The 18,536-nt window shown below is 40.9% G+C and overlaps 1 protein-coding gene across 1 annotated transcript; it reads right to left on the minus strand.

Moving 5' to 3' along the window:
• Positions 1-390: 390 nt before the first annotated feature.
• Positions 391-2,220, minus strand: LOC136705585 (general transcription factor II-I repeat domain-containing protein 2-like). The gene has a single exon (XM_066679225.1). The coding sequence runs from the start codon at positions 2,218-2,220 to the stop codon at positions 391-393; it is 1,830 nt and encodes a 609-aa protein (XP_066535322.1).
• Between the last annotated feature and the right edge of the window lie 16,316 nt (positions 2,221-18,536).

An 18,536-nucleotide genomic window follows, 5' to 3' on the forward strand; every position in this document is an offset into this window, starting at 1 on the left:
AGAGTCTGGGTGAGGCTGGGCCGCATCAGGTTTTCCACAAGAAAAGCTCTTACAAAAACATTCCAATGTTATCAAATGTCTTTATTTTTATTTTTTAACACAAAATAAGATGAAAAAATAAATAAATTAACAATTCATAAGAAAATAAATAAAATCAATCAGTAATAAATAAATAAAATGAAAATAATAATAATGATAATGATAATAATAATAATAATACAGCAGATGTAGAACACTGAAGAAACCACATATAGTTGCTGACTAGAGAAATGTAATTATTATTATTCAGATTCAAATGTCTGTATTAACAGTTCTTTAACCTTTAACTTTCTGAACATGAATGGAACATTGAACATAAACAGTTATGAACTTGGCTTCTTCTGCCTACTTCTAACTGCTAGAGATCTGGCAGCGCTTCCTCTTGCATAGCCGAGCCACATTTGGCTTAAGGGAGGAGGCAGTTGAGACCCTCAGTAGGGCTTGAAGATGCTCGTCAGTAAGTCTGGACCTGTACTTGGACTTATTGAAGTTCAAGGTAGAGATGAGCTTTTCGCACAAGTATGTGCTCCCAAAAAGACACATGGTCCGCTTGAACATTCGGGAAAGCTCAGGGAAGCTGGGAGGCAATTCTCTCAAAAATTGCCCGAGCTTGTCTGCTTTTCCACTCACCTCCCTGAACTTGGCTCTGAGTTCAGAGTTGCACTGCAGGTCAATGAGCTCCATTTGAAGCACAGGGGGGGCATCTTGCACATCAAAGGAGAAGGGGTCCGCAAAAATTTGAAATGCGGCTCTGTGCGTCTTGAAGTCTGCAAATCTATGATCAAATTCCTCCTGTAGCATCAAAATGGCATCCACATACTTCTCACCACTGAATGGTGTGCCTGCATCCATGAGTGCCTTGCATGCTGGGAAATGGCAAAGGTTTGTTTGAGAAAGCTGGGCTTTCCATAACATAAGTTTCGCAGAGAATGCTCTCACGTTGTCATAGGCAGCACTGACAAGTTGCCCCTGGCCTTGTAACTTCTTGTTCAGTACATTAAGCTCATGTGTAATATCAACAAGAAAAGCTAAGTCCATGAGCCATTTGGGATCACTTAGCATGGGAACAGCAACCCCATCTTTCTCCATGAAGGCTTTCACTTCCGCTCTCAACTCAAAAAATCTCTTCAATATGTTTCCCCTGCTGAGCCAACGTACCTCGGTGAAGTAGAGCACATCCCCATATTCTGACTCCATTTCCTCTAATAAAGCACGGAACCTTCTGTGCTTTAAGCTCCTGGATCTGATTTGGTTGATGCATTTCACAACTACAGACATCACATTGTCAAACTTCAGGCATTTGCTGCAAAGGGCCTGCTGATGGATAATGCAGTGCAGAGCAATGGCCTCTTCCACACTCTCCTCTTCCAGTTTTTTTTTAACAAGTGCCACCAGTCCATTTTTCCTCCCTGTCATTGATGGCGCTCCATCGGTTGTTATTCCAACAAACCTCTTCCATGGCAAACCGGCATTCTCAATGGCATCACACAGCTGGTGAAATATCTCCTGAGCGGTGGTCTGGCCATGCATTGGAATTACTGTGAGCAACTCCTCTGTGACTTCAAAATTGTCATCAACACCACGGACATAGATTACGAGCTGGGCAGTGTCGGTGATGTCTGTGGACTCATCAAGAGCGACTGAGTATACACTGAAACATTTTGCTTTCTCACACAGTTGATCATAAACGTCACTTGACAGGTCAGAAATGCGCTCTGCCACGGTGTTGGCAGAAAGGCTGATGTTGCTAAACTGACCTTTCTTTTCTGGACAGACAATACTTGCAGCCTGTAATATGCACTTTTTGACAAATTCACCTTCTAAGAATGGCTTTCCTGCTTTAGCAATCATCTCACTAACCACGTAGCTAGCTTCGACTGCTGCATCATTCTCTTTGGTTGCTTTCTTAAAGAAATCTTGTTGCCTCAGTAGACATGTTTTAAGGTTAGCAACCCGGTTGGCTCTCTCATCTCCCTGGTATTTTACATACTCCTCAGCATGTCTAGTTGTGTAATGACGTTTCAAATTGTACTCTTTGTGCACTGCAACTTTCTCTGTGCAAATAAGACACGTCGGGATGCCCCTGTGCTCAACAAAGAAATATTGCACTTCCCACTTTTCCTGAAATTGTCTGTGCTCATCACAAATCTTTCTCTTCACTGCAGGCTTTGAAAAAGACATGTTTGGGGCTGTATAATATATATAATTCCACTTGGTGTCGCTGTCGGGTTGAAGTTTCAGTTTCAGTGTTTAGCCGATGAGTCTTTTCCGCTTCTTTTTCTGTCCCGTTGAGCAGCAACTTCCGGGTTCAGACTGGACGCCGAAGCGCGTGAAGCGGGAGCAGCCGCAGGAATTGCGCATGCGCCGCGTGCATATAATGACAAATACAAAATGCACACAAATATGCTTATATTCGCAATAAACCCGGCCGATGTCCCGCACCCTGAATATATCCCACCGTGATTGGTAGGTTGATTCAGCTCCGCACACAACACTGAAAAGTGCCAATCATATCAAACTCGCGGGCCGCGCTAACATTAAACTTTCATATTAAGGCGGGGCCACAAACTATCGTCCTGAGGGCCGCAGTTGGCCCGCGGGCCGCGAGCTTGAGACCCCTGGTTTAGAAGCAAAGCTGGTGCTAACAGGCTAACACCACAGCAGACTTTCCTGTGAGCTGAGGCTCAAAACACAAATATTTAGACAATAAAGCCATAAACCTGTGAGCACAAAGTCTAGTGAAGGATTTTAAAAAAAACAATTATCTGTTTACAGCTTCCTTCCTCTCTTTTAACTCAAACTCAGCACTAAAATTACAACTGCGCTTGGCTACTGGACTTGTGTTTTTCTCCACCCGTTTTCAGACTGACATCAGCAGTCATTGAGCTCCCACAGCGCCCCCTCCCTGTGGCACTCTTAAATGCACATTAACATTTTAGCTGACTTTTAAAGACAAAGAACAGAAATTTGACACAGCACACAGGTCATAAATACCTCCCTCATTTTGAGATACCATCCACATTTTTAAATACCGCGGTATACGGGATTATTGTTATACCGCCCAACCCTAGTCACAGGTGGGGCTTGGGCTCTGGAGCCAATGTGACATGCTTTCTTTGCACTAGGGCGTCTTCCCGTATCTATGTGGGTTTTCTTTTGGTGATTTAGTTTATCGTTACACTTATATAGCGCCTTTCTAGATACCCAAGGACGCTTTACAATCTACACTGCTCAGAAAGAGCGCCAATCCATATCTGGGCACACACACATTCACTCACACATACACACTCATTAACTCACAAACCAGGACAGTTATTACAGAAGCCAATTCACCTACCCTCCATGTTTTTGGAGTGGTTTCCACTCATAATCCAAAAAATACATGTTTGTAGGTGGATTGGCTGTGCAAAATAGTCAACAAATTTTGTGAGAATGTGGTGCCTTGTGATGGACTGGCACCCTGTCCAGGGTGTGATTTTTATTTTTATTTTTGCTTGCACCCAGTAATTCCCTGTAGGCTACAAACCCATAACTGCGAACAGGATGAAGCACTTACAGAAAATGTTATGAATTCTCCCTTTGCAGTACTGTAATCATTGCTGCTTGTCTCTGGATTTTAGTAATTTCTATTAGGCTTTCATCTGTGTACCTGTCTCTGCATTTATGTGAGCGAAGCTAACGGGTGTAATTTGCTGGCATTTCATGCAGCTACTCAGCATTTAAAAAAAATGAATGAATAAATAAATAAATAAGTAAATAAATACTAAAAAATTGGCTATTCCAAAGTGCTGAAGAAAAAGTGTGGAAGATCAATATTTCAGCTATAAGATATATATAATATTTTCCTTCAGCTGTAAACTAGTTGTCAGTAATAGTGTTAGGACTCATAATTCATGTTAAATATATTCTCACTTTTCTTGGATGCTTCTTAGGGTGACATTTGTCCAGGTTACATGTTACAACTCTATTTCCAGCTTCATCTAAAGACGACCCCAAGAACCTGCTTTACACACAACTTATATCATATTAACACTTTACACTTGATCAATACAGCAGTCACTTTTTAAACTTTGAGGTTTGAGGTGTGTCTTAATGGCTTACTGAGTCTTGGGTAGGCTGCTGTTTTGGGAACTGTGCACCAAATGATAGTCCAGAAGTTCTTACTACTGTCTAAAAATGTTGATTGTTTTGTTTATACTTAAGTGCATGTGGGGAAATGAATTAGCGATTTGACAGTTCTGTAGCCAAACCAAAATTTAGAACACATTCACTGAACAAAGGAACTGAAATGTCTCAATATTTATGCATTTCCATTAAAGGAGGAATCTGTAATACTGACACCAAGCGTTTAAAATCGTAACTATAACAGTTTCAGAACAGTGGAGAGATCTGTCTCCCTCCTCCCCAGACGTGAAGCTCAAGTAGGTCGCCAGTTTGAGGAAAACTGAAAAAAACAAGCAAAAGACAAGTTTAAGAACATAAAGCCGTAATAGCAAAGAAGAATGTGCCATAACCAACATATCATTTCACATCTATCGACACAAAAAAGTGAATGTGGCTGCCATTTCCCTGCATTTACAAGCCTTTACTGTCCAAATCCACCTGAAATATTTCGACTAGACAAGGCTGGTGTTACTTATCGATTTTCCATTCCACCATAAATGTGGGCATTTAGGGCAGATCTAATCCACAATTTTCGTAGTCAAAAACCTGGAGAATAACACCAATAAAGACTCAAAGAGACACATGTAAGGTGGAACGAAATGTTTGAGTTCTCTGTTCCACCTTAAGAGCTGAAGCATGCGCTATAGTTTATTTATTTATTTTTTTTTTTTTTGAAGCAACTGTTACTCCACTATTTAAATCACACAACCCAATTGTATTATTCAAGCAATGATTGACAATTTTTGTATTCAACATTTAGTTCCACCTTAAATGGGTCTGTTTAATTACATTATTTGCTTTATTCTCTAGCTTCTTATTGAATACATATTTCCATCTTAATCAGCTATGTGAAGCTAAAGCTAGCGCTAGGATTTATAAACAAATCTCATTGTGAAACACTTTATTTCCCATTTTATCCATTTAAAACCCACGAACAAGTGTATATCATGTCACTAAAATTTTTACCTACTAGTAAAACGCTTATTTGCTGTGTACTACCAAGCTTGATTTCTCCATTCTACCTTAAATAGCTGAATGAGAGGCTTTTCAAACACAATTATTACTCCTTAATTTGTTTAAAACAAATAATGATATTTAAACTTCAATCATTTTGTTATTCACCTTTGTATAAAACACACAAAACACAGTCTTAACACCTTTCAAATGTTGCTATGCCTCACTTTCTTTATAAAAAAATACAACCTATAGAGTTTGCTCCTTTTAACCTATACAAAGGTGTCTGTACTTCTATATTTTTTTCTGAAATGATTTGCTGTTACCTGTTCAGGAGGAAATTAGCCAGCTCTGGCTCTGTTCTAAAGTGTTGCTGCTTGTAAACTGCCTCCAATTTTCAAACACAAGGCCAATATTTCCTTTCATTTTTAGGAGGGCTGTTAAACATTAACTGTTTACTTGATCATTTCAGTGGCTGCGAGGCACTTTGTAGACCTGGCCACACGGTAGAATGTAAAATGTTTGAACAGAGGGTGGGATGACAGGCAGGATCTTGAAGAGCAGGATCATATGAGCTCCGCTTTGGACTGGGCACTTCTCAAGGAGAATATTATGCTAACAATGCTGTGGGAGGCAGCAGTGTTTTACCTTTGACTGTTTCCTTAATCTATGATTACACACCCTGGACATTTTATGACTAAGTACAGTAAATATCCTACAGATTGCTCCTTTAATGGAGTAAACATAAAAAAAACCCCATGAAGTTACATGCTCTATTTGAATAATCTTGGCATAGTCTGCTCTATTGATATCAAATGTCTCTGCAAAATAGTTGAAACATTCAAAAGTCAACAGAATTGTGTGCCTGCATTCATTCTTTATTTAAAAAATGCTGTTGTGCAGAGACATAAAACTATGCTTTAACTTATTAGGAACCAATTATTACATATAAAAACAATATAAAATTTTCTTTAAAGATAAAATATATTTTGAAATGTATGTTTGTGAGACAGGTAGAGTGCATTAGTGAGCCCTTCTCCTGGAGCTTTGTGGTTTCTGAGGTCATGCTTCTTTCAAGAATGCTTGTGGGTCGGTGTGAATCCCAGGTGCATAGACCTGGATCAGTGCTCTAGTGGACATTCAGTTCTACCACAAAAGTAACAGGCACAAATGTCTTATATACTTTAACCCTCTGCTGTGTAGCTTAGTTCCTGCAAATGATTGTGTATGGAAGCTATTGATCTGAAGCCTAAGCTTTCAAGCCTGCTAGGACTTTTACAGTTCTGCTGTGCTCCACACTTGATTCTCTTCACTCACCTTTCTTTTTCTGCACACCCATCCTTCAATACCCCACCATCCTCTGTTACCTCTGTCTTGCAATCCTTCCTCTCTGGGGACCTGCTGACTCAATAAACAGGCAGACCAAAGTAAACACATGCAACTTTGCAGTATTCTTGCTCCATTCCAGCCTAAAATAAACCCAGACTGTGTACTGAAAAATATCCAGTGAAACTTGCTAATGCTGAAAAAATACCTTATTGTTGAAGCTGTGACTGACTGTTGGAGCTCAACCTCCAGTATGAACCATACTGTGTGCACACTGTATATATAAATTAAGGACAAATAGCCTGCTGTGATTTTGGCAACATTTGATTATGTAATCCTTAATGTTTCAAGTTATGGAAAAGGTGTAATGACAAGAAATGCCCAAATTATAATAATTGAAGAATTGATTTATATACTTTGCATTGTGGGTTGCCCCCCCCCCCTTCGGTAGTGTTGCACCGATACCATATTTGTATCAGCACCGATACTGGCACTTAAATGCCATAGGTGTGTTGGAAATGGCCCATTACTCACTATTCCCTACATGTATCCCATGACGTAGATACTGACGTTCTTGCGTGCTGCTAGATGCAGCTCGACTGTAAAGTCAAGGCAGATTATAAACAGACTGGGTATTTCACACAACACAACTGTTTTTGTTGCTTTCTTATGGAGACTGGAAACATGTCAGGCACACACTACCTCACTGTGGACATCTGTACACTTCATGACCCCGAATTCCCCAACCAAACATGCAACTCACGTTTAATAGGAGACCCACAAATACAGATATACAACTCGCTGCGGTTATTATTTTTACAATATATCCACAAAAAAAAAAAAAAAAAAATACACGTAAAAATGTCTTTGGTTCATGGATGCGAAAACTAAGTCAGTGGGAGCTGAAGATTAGTACAATAGCACATACGTGAGGCTTCATTCCACCTTAAATGATTCAGAAAAATTAGCTGTAGTGTGTGCATCAGTGTCGCCCCATTTTAAGGTGGAATGGAAAAGTTGGAATAAAAGCTGTAAAAGCATTTTGTGGCTCACTATATTCTCCTACAGGTAATACTCGTTATTTGGGGACAGGTGCATCCAGCACTATATATTGCATTCCAGTTTAATCCGTAATCCCCTGTAGAGCTCCACTGCATGCACCTGTTTACTTTCTGTGCTCCATTTTCATTGGCTGTTGAAGGGACTTGTTCAGCCTTGAGCTGGTGGAGAGTTTACAACCCGACTACGTCCAAAGTCAGTTTGGAAAAAAAAAACATTTATGCTGCGAATGGTCTGAAATGCTGTTTCAATGTAACACAGGCATGCCAAAGAACACTTACGTCATTCAAGCAAACACAAAGAAGCGTTACTGCATTGTGGAAATATTTATTTTTTGGTCTCTCTGAAAAATGTTATTATTTAATGTGCAGTTAATAAATAGGTAAATGCTGTTCATTCAAGCTTATATTATCTTATTACTGATACAGAACACTGCTTTAACAAAATAAAATCTGTAAGTATAGTAATACAATTATCTATTTATAAGCATCTGTCTATCTGTCTAGTTAAGATAGAGTCAGTATCGATACTCCGTATCGGCAGATACTTGAACATGAAATATCAGTATCGGAAGGGCAAAAGTGTTATTGGTGCATCCCTAGTTTTTGGGTAAGGTCTGGCTTAAAGGAAGTTTTTTTGGCCTGTGCTGTACATTGTATGTTGTTAAAATATTAATCTGTAAGAAGACTGCACCCCCACCCTGAGAAATACATCCACGACCGCATTAATCTCTCACAGAAGTATCATTACTGATCTTCATATAAGTGAAAATTATATGCCAGATGCATGGCCTCATTCTCCCTTGGCTAACTAGATTAACAAATTTTTATTTATTTTTATTTTTTCCCCTTCCCCCACCTCTCTCTTATACTTGACATTTCAGGACACTGTCTGTTCTGGGAATAATGGTGTTGGGGCCACAGTAGGGGGAAAAGGGCATGTTAATCAGCAGTGTGACCACTTGAGAGGGAGAGCAGCCTTTTCCCAGTAGCATTATCTGCCTGAGCAGACTACTTAATCCAAAACTTACTGAGCACAGAGGATTAAGTCTAACCTATTTTTCTAGCCTCTGGTATAAGGTCAGTCACTAAGAGGAACTGCTTTATGAAGCAAAATGTTATTTTCCATCACTGAAAAATATCTTAATGTTCCTCAATAATTACTTTGCAGTGGCCTTTCCTCAGCTACTTCATTTTGTTGGCCTTGGCTCTGTGAATTCTCTGCCAACATTGGGCAAATATTTCCCAAGTCCAACTGACAGTTTTTGATATTGACACTTGAGGCCATATTGCATATACACTGTCTGCATTTAAGTATTATAAGGTGTTTGTGGCATTGTACTGAGGGTTTTGATATGTTCAAGCACACTTAAATGCTGATATTAGTTAACTGTCTACATAAGATTTTTAGTAACACTGCCATATAGCTTCTCTTAAAAGCAGTTTTCAAATGCATCTTTGTTGCATTGCTTAATTTATTTATTTACTGGTGGTGCAACCTAATCTTTTCATTTTAATGTCATGGAGTGATGTTATTCACAACTTTATTCTTCAGCTTCTGTCAGAGAAATTCACTTTGAGCTATTCACGTTCCAATAAGTTGGCAGGATGGCCAGAGGGATACAAAGTAATTGCTGTTCAAGTATGTAAATAAGTGGTCATGCTCATTGGAATTGATATTGCAATCCCAATATTCAGCACTTTATGAAGCAATGAAGTTTGAATAATCATTTCATTGCAGTCGTCAAGTGGGCATCCTGCTTCAAAAGTGTTTCATTGGAAAAAATAAAATGACAATATTTACCTTTCAAAACTACAACAGTTGGTCTCCTCAGGGTGTGTGAGAATGCAGACATGCATTGATACTTCAGTTGATAGTTCAGTTGCAGTTCATAGACCCATGCAGTTCATGGGTGGTATCTGAGCCTCATGTCTGTGAGCATGTAGTTGAGTTAAGGGTTTTCTGAATATTTTGTGCTGTGCAGTTTAGGGTTGGGCGGTATACCGATAATACCGTATACTACAGTATTTTAAAATGTGGACGTTATCTTAAAATGAGGGTGTATATATGTTGTGTGAGTGGTGTGTCAAATTTCGGTTCTGTCTTTAGAAGTTGGCTAAAATTATCTTGTGCATTTACAAGAGCCACAGTGAGGGGGCACTGTGGGAGCTCAATGACTGCTGATGTCACAGTTAAAAGAGAAAGGAATTAAGCTGTAAACAGATATAATTCTTGGCTTGACTTTGTGTTCACAGGCTTTATCCTCTAAATATTTGTGTTTTGAGCCTCAGTTTGCTGAAAAATCTGCTGTGATGTGCTAAACCACAAGTTCCCATTAGCACCAGTTGCTGAAAAATGGGTTTTTATCGTCAGCACGTATGTCGTTGTGCACTTTCGGGCTGTGTTTAGCTAAATTCACTCGACTATGTGCTCAAAGACATAAGGCTCAGCACAGCCTGACAGAGTACCCCCTCCCCACGCTCAGTGAGCTCCCGCTGCGCCCCCTCACTATGGTTCACTTAAATGCACAAAAATGTTAGGCCATTTTCTTAAAAAGACAAAACAGAAATTTGACACAGCAGACACCAAAAATACCGCTCTCTTTTTGAGATACCCTCCACATTTTGTAAATACCGCAGTATGTAGCATTATCATTATACGGCTCAGCCCTTATGTTATCTCAAATATTTATTATAAGATCCAAATCACTGATAAGTCTTTACTTTTAGGTCTTCTACCATGAGTAGGGCTATTTCTTGTATTATTTAAAATGTAAAAAATGTTGATGCTTTCAATGTGTTTCCTAAATTAACACCTAAGATAATTAAATTTGACACCACCACCTGTTTGATATTATCCCTAAGAGCTATCTCTAAATGTTCATCCCCAAATAGTTACCTTGTAATTTTCTGTCAAGTGTTAAATAGCTGGATATTTTGTAGTTGCCTACAAGTAATTATGATTACTAGTACACTTCTGTGCACAGTGTGCATTTGGAATTGTTGAATACACAGTATATAGACATTTTCTGTAGTTGGAAACCTCTATAAATTTCACTCATAATGTAAACTGCAGTATTGTCATTGAAATGCATGCATTTGTACATTTTTATCAATGAGGATTCTGTCAGTTTCGGACATGTACTTCTTTTGCTCTTCAAGTTGTAAATGTTTGTTGATGTATCATCACCAGTAAATCACTTGTAAGGCATTCATCTTCCTCTGATCAACCTCAGATTAATTTCTGCTTGCTGTGTGTGATTTGATCTTTATGAGGGCATATTAAATTCAGGATGGTGCTTTAGTCTTGGCATTAGTGTTATCCTCTCTAGTGGCAAACGGGTTCTCACACACCAGGCTAGTATGGGCCCACTCTGTATTACTTACACACACACAGCTCAGTTTTCAGTCTTTAGCAATGGTGAAAAGGTCAGCAGAGGATTTATAGACTTCTCACTTGTGTGTTTGTGTGTGATTCAACCATAACATTATGACCACTTTTTGTTTTTACACTCTGTCCATTAAGTTCCACTGACCATAAATGAGCACTTTATAATTACAGACCACAATCCATTGGTTTTTCTCTATATCTTTTGTCTTCTTCTCCCCTTTCCCCCTATTCAGGACCACAGCAGAGCAGGTAAAATTTGGGTGGTGGGTCATTCAGCACTGCGATAATATTGACATGTTAATGCATGTTGTTCTTGTACGAGTGGATCAGACAAAGTAGTGCTGCTGGCTTTTTTAAACACTGTATCCACTCACTTTCCACTTTTAGACACGCTTCCTTATTGGTCCAACTTGTAGATGTTAAGTCAGAGATAATAGCTCATCTGTTGCTGAGCAGTTTGTTGGTCGTCCTCTAGTCCTTGAGTGCCCACAGGATGTTGTTTTTTGGTGGACTATTCTCAGTCCAGCAGTGACACTGAAGGCTTCAAAAACTCCAGCAGCACTGCTCTGTGATCCACTCATACTAGAACACAGTCAGCATGCAAGTATCACTGCAGTGCTCAGAATGATTTTCCACACAACTCATACCAGGAACAGGGTGAAAGGAGACAACCAATGTATACAGATGAACAGATGGACTCCTGTCTGTAATTGCAGGAATACGGAGACTAGTTTTGCATTTGTAGTACAAAATATTAGGAATACTTAATATATTAATTATAGTATTGAACCTATATTTTCTAGTATTAATTTTCACATTTCAAGCATAATGATGGATTTTAAGCTTCTTTTCCAGGGTTGTTTGATTGTTCCCCTTCGTCAACTAGGTACTAAGATGCAGAAACTGCTGTAATAAAGTGATGGCGCTGTCTGTGGTTCTATGTTCACATATTGAAACATGTATTCTGTTTGACACAGTTGTCACCATAAACAATTGTTTACTTGGTTTACTGAAAAACACGTGAAAAGTATTGCATGTAACAATTCTTTCTGTTTGCACACATAACATTGCAATAGGTGGCAGTAAGCATGTTCTGGCCATATGATTCATCATGTGTCCATCTGAGAGGTGAAAGCATTGCACTCTTGTGCCCACAGAAGCTATTGTTGGTCCTCAGAGACTCTGTGTCATTGCTTATTTATTCCAGCTATTGATTTACGTGCATTGTATGCTCCTCGGGGCCTTTATGGCCATTCTCTGGCTTCTTGAGGTTGTCCTGCTGTCATCCCTCAGCTAGTGTTGGACTAGGGCTGCTGGAATAGACCACCCCTAGAAATGTCTATTGACAGAGCTTCTTTAGTATGTGTAATAGCTGCAGTAAGAGTCTTGGGTCACTCCAACCAATAAAAGCTGCTTGTCTATTTCTCTGGCTCAGAGGCCTTTGTCAGCACTGGGAGAAAATTAAACATGTGATCGAATGACTTTAGGATGCGTTTTATGGCTGTGATAAAACTGGGGGAAAAAAAAGAAAACTAAGTGGAAATGCAGATTTCTCTTGGCATGCATAAATCTTGTAGTGCTGTTCAGCAAAGGATAGCTTTGGTGGGCTGAGAGGAGAAGCGTACTGAGGCATTATTTAGTTTGTGGAAAGCAGACAGAGGAGGGCCCATTAATTCTTGCAAAGCTGTCTCTTGTTTGCGTGCTGCTACTAAGCAGCTGGCTTCTCTCAGCATTAGCCATGACAGCAATGTGCCAGCTTTGTCCAAGTTTTGGGACTTGAGGGACTGAAATTAAGTCAACACAATAATTAAAAGTTATACATTTGGTGCTGTGTGGTGCACTCTGAAGCATTTGCTTTGCAAAGATGAATGCTTTCTAATTTCATCAGAGACTCAGCCTCAGAGACTAGATTCAGACTAATTTTTATTTATTTTAATTACGTTAGAATATTGCAAAACTAAGTTATAACCCTTCAAGTTCCAGACCTGTTATTGAGATACTAATTCTCAAGTTTTGTATCCAATAACTATGTATTGTTCAGTAGCCCATTTAAAACTAGTGGTGTGTTATGAGGTTGTGGAGCAGAATTCAAGAGATTAATGAAATTAAACTACTAAAATGTGGTATCTCTGGCTATGAGCAGCAGTTGGAAAAGTAAACGAACAGCCAAGTGTTTGAGACATGGAAAAGGCTTTGGTTCTGTTGTTCCTGGTCTTCTCATGAGTATGGTTTTGTGGTTAGGGGCCTTTGTTCTGAAATGTCATTGTGCTGCTCATTAGCATGTCTTCGTCACTACCCTCTGAGCTGTCTGAGTTTGTCCCATGAATGACAGCAATGACATTATGAAGAATAAATAACTGAATATGTGTTGACACTTCAGTGAAAGCTTTTTGTTTGAGACTGGTTAAATGTGGACACATTTTCATAACAAAACATAAAGATAAATTGAGTTTTGTGGAACATACAGGAACAAAATGGGATTATTCTTAAAGGTGAAAGGAGTATATTCAAGTAGACATGTCACAAGAACCGATACTTTGGTACCAAGTCGATGCTAAAATTCTAAAAACAATACGGTCCTGGTTTCCTGTGGTACTGGAGGTACTGAACAAAGTTACAAAGTTACATGTGACCCAGCCTCCATAAGGGCCACCACTGTAGTGAAATAATTATGCCCCATGTTGTGGCAGCATAAATACTACAAAGAGGAGTCAGTCATAATTAATTATTATTTGATTAATAATTAATTATTTAATTCATTTTGTTAAGCTCCATGTTTGGGAACCATTAAGTAATATGTAGTGTCGTTACCTGTCCAATTTTAGTTTGGACATGTAGGTCATCAGGTTGAATTACTTTACATATTATACAACAGAATTAGCTATAATTAATTATTATTAATGAATTATGCTCATTGACCCGCTGTAGGTTCTTGGCTTCGAAATTTAGTCTGAACTAAAAGTAATAATTCCGTACAAGAAAGGTACACACACAAACTAATAACCAAAGATTGGATTTATCACACAACTGGTTTATTAAATGTAATAATGAATATTGATTATACATTCATATAATAAAATGGATTACAGTGATACATGAGGGAACAGTGAGATTAATATATGAGGGAAGTTCTATATGATAATATAAAAAATATATCTATATGATAATATAGAATATAGAATAATTACCCTAAAAAAAAAAAATGCTATAGTTTATCCCAGCAAAGCATTCAGCACCAATCTCTTGAGCTATGAAAGAAATGAAACCATGTGACATTACATATCTCTGGATATGTGCTTTCCGGCACTGGCTTCCTGGAGCACTGCAGACGCAGGCCTTGTAGCACTGCAGTCACTGGCGTTCCTCTCCTCCTCCTTAGCCAGAGACATGGTGACCACTCTGTTGGAGGCATCCTGAAGGTCTCTGTGGGAATTCTCCGTCATCGCTGATCTGCCTCCTGGTGAGAGACATGTCCATGCAGGTCTCTCCTGGGCCTTTGCTCAAAAGGTAATTCTGAGGGTGCATGTGGCCTCCTTCTTCGTCGCTGATCCTGAAGCTCTTGTTGCCACTTTGAGGGTCAGAGGTCTGCTGTGAGAAAAGAACTGCGCCTCCACAGAATGAGTGCCTCCTCGCATATTTGATCGATCATCACCAGCTTGTGCGTATGACGAATCGGATCAAGCCTCAGACGAATTACCCAATTCTGAAACGGGCGCAATTCTAACAATTCAAGCGGTAGAATGCACGCAGCCGAAGTAAACATCCCCAGCAGGCGCAAAAGCAGGATGTCACGCAGGCAGTTCAATCCAGCGGGAACAGCATGGATCAACAATGCCTCCAAGTGGACATTTGGGAAATCATATGTCACCAAAAGCACCCCATTGTGTGTGTGTCTCTCTCTCTCCCATTTTATCCCTGTCCCAAAAAGAGTTATCTTGGACACGTAATCCAGTTATGCATTATCCAATTTATTATTATTGTTTAATCATGTGATATCCTATGTTATTCTCAGGAAAATGTATACTAACTGCATGAATTGATATAAAGAAGGCCAATTCCTTTCTCAGTTTAAAAGAATGATATTTAATCTCTAACTAAAATAGTTTGTGTACCTACATCAATATACTCAATGTATTAACGCTCAAATATATATGATGTATTAACTCAAGAATGTTTTATTTGGAAGTTAAAGACTTGGTCTCTGGGGAACTTGAGATGGCCACGTGTACTTCCCAAACCCAGTAGCCAATCAGAGGACGGCTACCTCTCAAGTGGGTGTAACGGCGCTACTTAGAAAACGGTGCTACTTAGTGGGATGGCCGAAAGGGCGCGAGTCTCTAAAGGGAAAAAGTCGCCTAAGGAGTTGAGTTGCTGAATGGAGTCAAACCATATCGGATCAACGGAAGAAAAGAGTGAGCTGGCTCTGCACATTCTTAAAAAGACTCTGAGAATGGACCAATCTTATAACTGGACAGGGGACGCTCTGGTCAGTTTAGCATTGAGTAATTGAGTCAGATATTTAAACCTTTAGAAATAACTCAGTCAGCGCCAGCCTCAATTTACTTTGTTGTTTGTCATTTTCTTTCATTGCCTAGCCAAAGCTTTTAACATACGGCTGATCAAAGCAGGTGAAGCTTATTTTTGCCAGAATAAGACTTCCCCTCCGAGATTAGTAAATATTTAGTATATCAACATCAAGACATCACCTCTTCATTTGGGGGAAAAAAACAGCTTTTCTTTCAACCCCCCCCCTCGTTCAGGGAAACTTTCCAACCAGGCCAGCTGTTCTCCAAAAGGAGATCCCAACTGATGTCACACCGTCCAAGGATGCCGGAAGTGGCCTACTCACCCTGGAGGGGATCTCCTCCATAGCAAGCCTACCTTCAGCCATTACACGGGGAGGACAGGACAGCCAAGAACCGGAGAACGGAGATTGAATCTGCTGGACCCATCGGTTTGGTTATAACAGTGAACTAAACCGTCAAGTAAGCTCCAAAAATAACATTTTCAGAGCTGATGTCTAATTAAGTTTCTGGTAAATTTACATATTAATTATTAGTTATATTTCATTTAGTGCAAACCATATTAGTCACAAGCCAGATAGCCTAGCCACTTATTAGACTCATAAGAAGGGTTTCATCTGCATTGATCCCCGTTTGTGAGATTACAATAACTGTGCTATGTCTATTAAATGATTATTATTCCTTTCCAATAAAGTGTTCTTTGATTTGAAATAATACTGTGTAGAGAGTCTGTCCATAAAGCCTGAAGATCCTGAAAACTCACATTCTAGTGTGAATAGTATCCAAATTTCTGATAAATTATTAATATTGTTATTATCCAAAATTAATAATAATAATTGATAATTAATAACCACAATTAAGCAGAAATAATTCAAATACTGCTACTGTGCTACATCCACGATGGTGCATGAAAACGCGGGGGCCAGAGATAGGCCGAAAGGGAGGACTCTGAATTGATATGTGCGATTCAGAAACGCAAACCGGAGAAAATGGCGGTGTGCGCTTGCAACAGGAATGTGGAAATATGCATCCTTCAAATCCAGAGTAGTGTCTTGAACGGGAGGCATTTGAGATGGCGATTCAAAGCCCGTAAATCCAGAATTGGATGGAGGCCGCCATTGCGGGGCACTTCACCTCCTCTATGATCCCTTTTTAACAGAAGTGAGCTTACTTTCTCCTGTAGAGTAGTGGAATGAAGCGAACTTTTTACAAGCGTCTGGGTCAAGTGCGCAATTCGGGGGGTCAATTCCTGAACTGGAGTCGATACCCTGAAGTTAACGTTGAAAGATCTGTAGACACTGTGGCCCAAGTAGTCAGCTGGGATTTTATGAACAGCCTGGCCGGCGACCCATGCCTGTCAGCGCGAAGAACGCGACAATTTGCTAAGGGGGGGGGCGAGAAGGAGCCGATTGGCAGCGGAAAGATTCAGAAGCGTGCGCTGATGATCGCCAAGCTGTCTGCGTAGACATACGACTGTTCCCAGAAGAATGTCTGCACTGCAGTTGCGAGCATGGAGGAGAGCGGAAACGCAGCTGGCGTCTCTGTCCTGACTGCTGCTGGTGAACTTCAGTTACACGAGTGTGTCCCTCCAACACCTCCTTAGCTGCTGATCCGAACAGCTGGTCTGGTACAAGAGGAAGCTCCCTGAGCCCAGCTCTGCAAGCATCCGAAAGAGGAGCCTGTGAAAGCCACAAATGTCGCCGCAGCCGAACTAATCACGCCATAAGGCTGCCCAACTCCTGCATGATAAAACCCATGCCATGAAGAACTGTCTGAAGAGCACCTCTGAAAGCAGGAGGCATGTTTGTCAGCTGAGGTGAAGAGTCCATTTCCAGAAGGAGATGAGAAAGCGTATTATCCAGCTGTCCTATGCGCAGTGTGAACATAAGCCTTAACAAACTGTCCGTCATCAGCATATCTGCACGACTTGCTCGGACAGCGCACATTAGCGTGCAACACTTCATGCAAAATGACCAGAGAGGTTACACAAAGCTCCACCGAGGGCATATGGTTTAACCCGAAGCGAGCCACATCACCCATATTCCAGAAAGCCTGAGTGAGAGATGCAGCTCGCGGGAGTGAAGCTGCCGTGGAAAAAGCAGACTGAAACTCTTCCACATAAGCGTAGCGTGGCGGAATGAAAACCGGCATGTTCGTAGTGATGTGTTTAAAGTAAGCACTGGTGCCCAAGCTGGTCTGCATAGGAGCCGAGCCCACTCTGGCTAACGTAGCTTGAAAAAATTGCTGGAAGAGAACTGTTGTCCAGCCTGCTTTCACAATTCACAAGAGAGGTTGAACGAAGCGGCAAGTCCGCCGAGGAAGAGCCCGAAGCCCCGGGGGAGGTGGAAGCAACAACGGTGCCAACACCACTTTCGGATGTGAATAAAGTATCCATAGCGGCCGTGGAGAGCATGTCATCATCCAAAAACCTTGCACTGGGGAGTGGAGGAGAGTCACTCCCAAAGGAAGGAGCTTCAGCAAGGGGCCGGTCCATAGCCAGTGGATGCTGAGCCTGGAGCTGCTTAAGTAAAGCCTCCACACGCTCCAAGCGTCAGTGCTGACTAGAACAGAAGCGAGCCAGTGCTGGTGCGTAGCGAGTGGAATTGTAGCGCAGTGCACACAGGGATCAGTGAGTGCTTCGCGCAGGTGGAGGCAGGAGGGGCACAATGTGTGCGGGTCATCCGGCTGTAAAGGCATGAAACACGCACGGCAGGCCGGGACATCCATAGAGCTGCAGTCGTAGTGGAAATGAGGTGGCCAGGGGTACAGACAGCGCAGCCCAAGTGTGCTGAATTATGTGCCCAGAGCAGCGCTGTATTACCTGCCCAGGGCACAAAGCAGAAGAGGAGGCCCGTGGTAGGGACTACACGTCCGACATGAACCCAACAGCGCTGGAAACTGAGACAAGTGCAGAGAAAGTGCACAATGCTCAAGGAACCTGGGCGTGCAGGGTAACCGCAATACTCACTTGCCCGGGCACAAGCACTGGCCGGTCGAAGTTAAAGCCAAAATAGGTGTAGTAGAGAACAGCTCGTGAGGGCAGAAAAAAACTGCAGCTCGATGAGCTGTGAACGGGAGGAT

This window comes from Hoplias malabaricus, chromosome 8, assembly GCF_029633855.1.
Source record: "Hoplias malabaricus isolate fHopMal1 chromosome 8, fHopMal1.hap1, whole genome shotgun sequence".
Taxonomy (NCBI): Eukaryota; Metazoa; Chordata; class Actinopteri; order Characiformes; family Erythrinidae; genus Hoplias; species Hoplias malabaricus.

Bases quoted from the DNA above. Each gene is read 5' to 3' on its own strand.
- LOC136705585 (XM_066679225.1), bottom strand. From the start codon at position 2,220: ATGTCTTTTTCAAAGCCTGCAGTGAAGAGAAAGATTTGTGATGAGCAC.